This window comes from Lolium perenne, chromosome 7 (genome assembly GCF_019359855.2).
Source record: "Lolium perenne isolate Kyuss_39 chromosome 7, Kyuss_2.0, whole genome shotgun sequence".
In the NCBI taxonomy this organism is placed as follows: Eukaryota; Viridiplantae; Streptophyta; class Magnoliopsida; order Poales; family Poaceae; genus Lolium; species Lolium perenne.
In genome coordinates, this window is record NC_067250.2 from 260,028,279 (window position 1) to 260,036,112 (window position 7,834).

At 46.6% G+C, this 7,834-nt stretch overlaps 1 protein-coding gene across 1 annotated transcript; it reads right to left on the bottom strand.

The window, feature by feature from the left end:
- Nucleotides 1-1,423: 1,423 nt before the first annotated feature.
- Nucleotides 1,424-2,337, bottom strand: LOC127311831 (3'-5' exonuclease-like). Its single transcript, XM_051342307.2, has one exon. It carries the CDS (start codon nt 2,165-2,167, stop codon nt 1,565-1,567), a length of 603 nt encoding a protein of 200 aa, XP_051198267.1. The 5' UTR covers nt 2,168-2,337; the 3' UTR covers nt 1,424-1,564.
- Between the last annotated feature and the right edge of the window lie 5,497 nt (nt 2,338-7,834).

Consider the following 7,834-nt stretch of genomic DNA (forward strand, 5'->3'; position numbering starts at 1 on the left):
GGTGTCTCGGATTTATCCTAGGCTTCCAAAATATGTTTCAAGGCCGGTGCAATGAATGAGTAAATTGCAAAAAATAAAAAACCATTAGTGTATGGTTGGAAACACCATACACCTTCAATATGTTCAGTGCAGGAAACACCCTTCAATCTGTCCACTTTTTTACTATGAGATCCCTATGTCGTTTCCCGTTCTGTACCATTTCTACCTCTGCCGTATGAATATGCAATCATTTTTGTTACTCCATCAAGAATACAATGAATACACGGATATGCAACAGCTTGTGACTCCTGATGGAAGGGAATTCTTATATGATGCAAACAATACAACAAATTAATTTTGATCATGTTCTGATCCAAAAGCAAATAGACTTCGTACAGAACATATTCTGATCAAAAGCAAATAGACTTAGTACTGAACATGTTCTCATAAAAAAAATCTGAATCTAACCCTTCATACAAAAAAAAAATGGATCTGGCCGAACACAGAGCAGAAAAATCCCATGTAATCAATAGAATCAACCTTAAGCATTTATAATTTTAGGTCTGGGAAAGGAGGGATCCAAAGAAAAATGCATGAATCATATATGGAAGCTCTTTTTTGTTCTTGAGCCATGTAAAATATCAAGAACCAACAAATGGAAGCAAATCAGATTGGAACCAAATCCATCTTGAAAGTATCAAACAAAAGCAAATCAGATCGTGAAAATGATGACGAGTAGTGTTGATGGAGGAGAAGGTTGATGAGGAGAGAGGCAGCTACACCGTACATGAGGGGGTAGAGGTGGATAACGAGAGAGGTATAGGTCACTAGAGGAGAAAACGAAGTACACAAGTACGTTTTGGTTTCCATAAGGGTGATAAGATGGAAAATGTTTAAGATGAAAATGTAAATTTGCAAACATGAATCTTGAAGCAATGACCTTGGGATAAACCAGCTGGGACACCCACATATGTGAAGAAAAACTGCGTTGACCACCACAGGATTGCGATCCACTACATAATCCTGATATTGTAGAAATTTATAGAAGTGTGAAACTCACAATTAATAAAAAACCAATTGCAATAATAAATGCAGAGGGCAGTGTCTTTTCCCATTTGAAAAATAGTGAAACATGAGTTTTCAGCAAAACATCTATGCTAGCTGTGGTGGTGACCAAAATGAAAGAAGAGCTGAAAGGCTTGGCTTCAGGCAGGAGCAAAACAATTTGCACTAATAGTGCGTAGATCGTGTTTTTTTTGCATTTTTTCGATGCTATAAGTTCTTTATATGGGGCTTGGGTCGTTCTGAACCACTAGCAATATAACGGTAGAATTGCTGCCTCGTTCGACAAAACAAAACAGCACATTGTCCGTAACATACCAATCAGTCATTTTCCCCATTCCACTCAGATGCATTAGATAATCTAAAATCGAGCGCAACATCAATAGAACATGCATGAAACCAAACTCGCATAGCTAAGTAAACGCGTCACAGATTGGCGCTAGCAGTCCGAAAGAGAAGTTGCAGATTACTATTAAGGTACCCTAGATTGACAATTCTTCTGCAGTATCCAAAGTTCCAAACATCAGTTGTCGAGGAGACGCTCGCCCAGCTTGTAGGAGACGTAGGCGTCGATGCAAGCGTACTGCACCTGCGCCACGTCAAGCTGGCGCTTCTCCCAGTTGCTCATGGTGACGTGGCGCGGCTTCTCCATGGTGAGCCCAAGCACCTCCCTGGCGTAGCCCTTGAGCCCCAGCCTGGTCCTGCCGAGGCCGCCGCCGATGCCGAGGTGCCGGTTGCAGCGGGCCTCCAGGTCTACGGGCGCCGCGCAGACGAGGCCGTAGTCGTCCGCGAGCTTGGCAACGTCCTCGCCGACGCCGATGCCGACGCACCGCACCGTGGGGTCGCCGAGGAAGGCCCTGATGGCCGCGGGGACGCGGCTGGCGTAGAACATCTGGAGGACGAGGCAGGTGTTGCCGACGCAGAGCTGGAGGATGGCCACCTTCGAGGTCGTCCACGAGTGGTAGTTGGGCTTCCACTCGCAGTCGAGCCCCACGATGAGGCCGCGGCCGTCGGCGTTGGAGGCCCGCACGCTGCGGACCCACTCGTCGGCAGCCGCGGTGTCGCTGGTGACCGTGGTATCGATCACGGCGGAGCCGAAGCGAACGTTGTACCTTGCCGTGGTCATCCTCGCTTACTCTAGCGTGAGCTAGCTAGTGCAGTGCAGGGAGAGATTGTGTTGTGACTCTTCATGTGTAGGTTCCCTATTTATATAGTGAAATAGTGTGAGTGAGGTGCTTGAATTAAAACGCAATTTTGAAATTCGGAACGCCGACGCCTAATCCAAGGAGTCGTCTGTTAAGTTTCCAAGTGAAGCACTAACTATCCTTTGGGGGAATTGTGCTGCATTTACTTGTGGCTTGGCTGACAAAATTTGACCAAAGGAAATTGACTTGAATATGTTCACAAAAATGCAACGTTTTAAATTCTCATTTCACAAAAAACTTTTGAGTAACGTAAAGCAGAGGCGAAATAATACTCAGAGAGAACAAAAACTTGAGGGCCAATGAGAAAACAATTTTTTGATAAGCTGCACTAAAATCAATTTTGATACAATTGCCACCAAGATTTTCCAACTCACTCAACTCTTTGTCCTCTCCACGAAATTTATGGTTGTCAGTATAAACCCTCACAGTATGATGTACTCCCTCTGTCTCAAATAAGTGTGTACTTCTAGCTTTACCTTAAGTCAAACTTGTCAAAAAGGTCAAATTTATACAAAAGAGTAGCAACATATGACATCATATTTGTATATTATGAAACTATATTTTAAAATAGATCAAGTGATACTAATTTGGTGCAATAAATGTGGCTACGTTTTCAAATACAGTATACTCCAGTTGGTCATTAAGAAAGTTTGACTTGAGACAAACGGTAGAAGTACACTTTTTTTAAGACGGAGGGAGTATCTTTTTTTTTTGAACAGGGGAGGCCTCGAAGGGCCTAGAGCTTCATTGTAGTCAAAGCGGTGGCAGTACAAATTACAGAAAGGGCCAAAAAAAACTAGAAATTACAAACCGACCCTTACAATTTGCACAGAGGACCCTAAGAAAGAAACAGGAAAGGCAATCCAGTACAGCTCCTTCTCCACCACTGCAGAGCTCACCGTAGTCAACCTGCATGCCGCCGGGGACGAGACCACTTGGGGCATGGAGGTGGGAGCCAACCACGACAAAGCTAGAAAACCTCCGCCGGAGGTTGATTGAGTCCTGGAGATGACGGCCGTGCGCCGTCGCTCGAGGTTGGAGGGGCCGCCTTTCGGCCATGATTAACGGCGACGGAGGCGCCGTATGAGACCTCCAGATGAAGACCTGGAAGTGACGGTCGAAAGCCATCACTTGAGGTTGGAGGGGCCGCCCTTCGGCCATGTAGAACGGCGACAGCGGCGCTGTAGGGAACCTCCGGTGAGAAGCATCGCTGCTCCCCTGCTGCAGATCCAGTGGGCGGCCGACCAAGAGCTGCGCTCCCTCCCCAATCACGCCACCATGACAGATCAGGGGGAGAAGCTTGCAGCTCCGGCCTTGACCACCAGATCCCGCCGAATCAGCCTTATTTATGGAGTTCTCCTCTCCCTTCCACCTCCTCAACACCGGCTCCGACCACCGGAGCACCTTGAAGCAGTGGAAGAAGAAGGTGCGGCTCCAGATCTGACTGAGAAGATCCGTCGCCTCCCTCCCGGCATAGACGCCAGACGCCATAAAGGACCAAAACCTAGACCTACCACTACAGCTATGTACTCCGGCGCCTGCTCCTTCCCTACTCCGGCCGGCTATTCCGGTGGAGAGGACATCGGAGCGGCCCGGCGGGGAAGAAGAGCCTCTCAACTACTGTAGCAGGGCGAGAGAGGGGAGGGGGAAATGAGAGCCCCCGGAGGGAGTATCTTAATTAAGCTTATTCTAGTAAGTCAATAAGATTGATTAAAAGTTTGTTTCGTGCTCCTCATCCATTATCTTTTCTCCTCCATATCACAAATATACTTTTTTTATGGAGTCTTTTACTAATTCTAAGCATTGTATCTTGATGAGTAGAAGGACGAGTTAAACTTTCGGCCTCTACATGGATGCACAGTTGCACACAACCATGATGAAAAAGACTAAAGATGAACAAACCCGATAACAAGTTATACTAGCGTGGAGATAAAACGAAAACTCACTCCAGTGGCATTCCTACCGTTATCTAGCGTGGATGGTTCCACCTTCTCTCTTCTCCTCATTTTAAGGAATCTTATGCAGCCCACTTCTCTCCCTCCCATTCCATACTTCATTAGCTATAACTTTAAAATTTCAAACTTCTGTAGCTTTTGAACCACAAGTTCAATCTGTGAAATATTGGAATATTTGGGTGCCTAATGAGGAGAGTTTCAAGTACAAAATTGAATATATTTTGACAATATTTGAAATTCACCTTTTCAAACTTAAAAAACTTTCGTTTGAATTTCTTGGAGGTCAAACCATATAATATATTGATAAAAATAACCAACATCGAATTTCGATTTTAAATGCTAAGGAAACACACAATGGTTGCATCCAAACCGTGGTGACCACAACTCAGATTTCATTGGGTTTCACCGGGTTTCAAAATCCATCATGAAGTTTCATTGTGTTTCAAAATGCAGGTTTCGATGTTTGTAAAAAAAAAATGGGCTTGTTTAGAAGATATCACCAAAACAAATACATGTTTTCAAACAGATTTTTTTATTTTGTAGTTATTTCAACACTTGCAACCATTTTAACTATAGGACTGAAATTTAGGTATGTGTACTATATTGGATGGGGTGGGGGAGTTAGGTTTTTTTTGTGTGTGTCTGTGGCGATACCATTTTCCTGCAAAAAGGAAACAAGAATCCTTTGCATGTCCAAATCTCAAAGCAACTAACTACAATGGACGATGAACGCATGCACGGTACGTACCTAGAAGTGCATTTCTCGTTTACGTTCCCATCCACGTTAGGAAAAAAGGTTCTGACTACTCGCTCCAGCTATGACCATGCCACTCTCATCCTTGATGTCCTCCTAACATTGAAGAGTAGATCTAGTATGGAGTCAGACAGTCAGTGTGTACAGATTTTTTGCGGGTAAAACTGACCTTTATTAGGAAGTAGGGTTACATCTAGCTCATGTTCCAGGCATACACCAGTACTGAAAAATAACCTTGTATCCATAAATTGTGGTATTTTCCTCTGCAATCTTTCACAGTGTGGTTTCTGAAAAAAACGTGGTTTAAAATAATTTGCACCAAAACAGAGCCTGCAGCCTTCTAAAGTTTGTTTTATTAATCTAGTTATACCGGTCGCTAGTACCAAACTAAAATAATTGCAGTTTTTTCTCTAGTGTAATATGTGACATTTCATGTCGTTGTGGCGAACGAGCAGATGCCATGGGATGGCTTAAGTTGGGGTCGGATGGACGCTAGAGGATTCGGGTGAGGGTTTTTGGATGAGATTGGATGAACTTCCGGGTGCTTTCCTCAAGAACCAAGGTAGAAGAAGAAATACACAAGGAAGAACTCTGCTCTAGATCCTTCAACTCATTGATCTTAAGAGGTTACAAGTTTGTGGTTACAGCACCGTATCTCGCGTCTGTTGCACACATAGGTCAAGTGTTTCGTGCCCGTAAAGGACTATGCCCCCTCTCCTTATATAGGGGAGAGGTGGCTTACAGAGCAAGGAACCCAAGGAAACCCTAATGGCATCTTTGACTAGACAAACTACTTTACAAAGTAACTTTAGTCATAAATGGCGGCGCCGGTATCTTTAATCAGGGAGGCTGACGTCCTCCGGTTGCTTTTGGCGTCACCCTCCTCTTTAGCGTCAGGGCTTCGTTTAAAGCTACTTTGCTTAGCTCATCTTTGTCTTCTAGCTCTGGAGAGAATCTTTGACCAGTCTTGCCGACACGCTCTTCTTACCGGTAGCCCGGTGTCTTCTTTATCCGGTTCCGGTATACCCCTCTTGGGAATACCGGCCTAGCTCTACTTAGCCAAACACTTAACTTTGGCCTCCGGTGTAAACATTAAACCGGTATCTTGATGGCTCAAACCATCCGGTTTGGCATGCCTTTGGCATACCGGGGGTCATCCCCCCGACATTAGTCCCCGAAGCTGGTATAGTCCGGTGGATTCTATCCAACAGACTGTGCCAGTTTCCCATATCTTAAGGTACCGGTTTAATCTTTCCGGTGGTGAATTTAGATCCCGGCATCTTTGCCGGACTCACGTCTTTTCTTTCTTTGCAAGGTATTTTCCGGTATCTTATTCTCCGGTATCTTAGACATTAAATCTCTCCTCGACGAAGTCGAGAATTTCTCCGGTACAGCGCCTGTCAGTGACATGCGCACTGTACCTGACGCGCCAGTGTCAGGGGTCACTTCCCTTCGGCTTCTGCGCCCGTATTAACTTCGGCACACCGGATCCAGGCTGCCGTTCCGGATCCGTGCGGCAACCCTGTGGCTTTCTGTTTTCCGCGCGTGTATCCTCGCGCCACGTGGTGGCCCACGAAGCGAACCGCCGCGGCCCAGCGGTTTCCAGCCCATTATCTCTTCTTCCTATAAAAGGGGAAACCGCTCCTTCTTCCTCCTTTCTTCGCATTCTCAACTCCCTCGCGCGCATAGAGCTCCTAGTCCTCTTGCGCCCTCGCCGTTTCCGTTCATCGCCAGAGCTCCGCCGCCCGGCGAACTTCCGCCGCTGCTCCGCCGAGCCTCGCCAAGCTTCGTTGCGCGGTGATTCTTCGCAGTGCACCTGCTGCGGCCGCAGCGTTCGTGCTCCGACGACCTCTTCTCCGCCTCTCGTCGCCGGCCTTCCTCGGCAACTACGAGCTCGCCGCTCCACCGACGACCTTCTCCCTCAGCATCTCCGCCGCCTCAGGTTAGGCTCGATTCGCGTTTACCTCTCTTTTCTTTGTTTTCCAGATCTTGGGCCGGTAGGATATTTACTTCCCATTTTCTTTTGCTTTTTCTCTTACTCGTAGATCTTCGCGCAAGGGTAGATCTTGGGAAATCTGTTTTTCGGTAGAATCCGGCTATGTCTAGCGAGGGCTATTCTTCTGCACCCTCCTCCGGTAGCTGATACGTCTCAAACGTATCTATAATTTCTTATGTTCCATGCTACTTTTATGATGATACTCACATGTTTTATACACATTATATGTCATTATTATGCATTTTCCGGCACTAACCTATTAACGAGATGCCGAAGAGCCAGTTGTTGTTTTCTGCTGTTTTTGGTTTCAGAAATCCTAGTAAGGAAATATTCTCGGAATTGGACGAAATCAACGCCCAGGGGCCTATTTTTCCACGAAGCTTCCAGAAGACCGAGGGAGAGACGAAGTGGGGCCACGAGGCGGCCGGACGCTAGGGCGGCGCGGCCCAAGCCCTGGCCGCGCCGGCCTAGTGTGTGGGCCCCGGGCGGCCCCCGACCTATCTCCTCCGCCTACTTATAGCCTTCATCGCGAAACCCCAAGATCTGAGAGCCACGATATGGAAAACCCATCGAGACGCCGCCGCCGCCAATCCCATCTCGGGGGATTCAGGAGATCGCCTCCGGCACCCTGCCGGAGAGGGGAATCATCTCCCGGAGGACTCTACACCGCCATGGTCGCCTCCGGATTGATGTGTGAGTAGTTCACCCCTGGACTATGGGTCCATAGCAGTAGCTAGATGGTTGTCTTCTCCTCATTGTGCTATCATTGTCTGATCTTGTGAGCTGCCTATCATGATCAAGATCATCTATCTGTAAAGCTACATGTGCGTTTGTTGGGATCCGATGAATAGAGAATACTATGTTATGTTGATTATCAATCTAT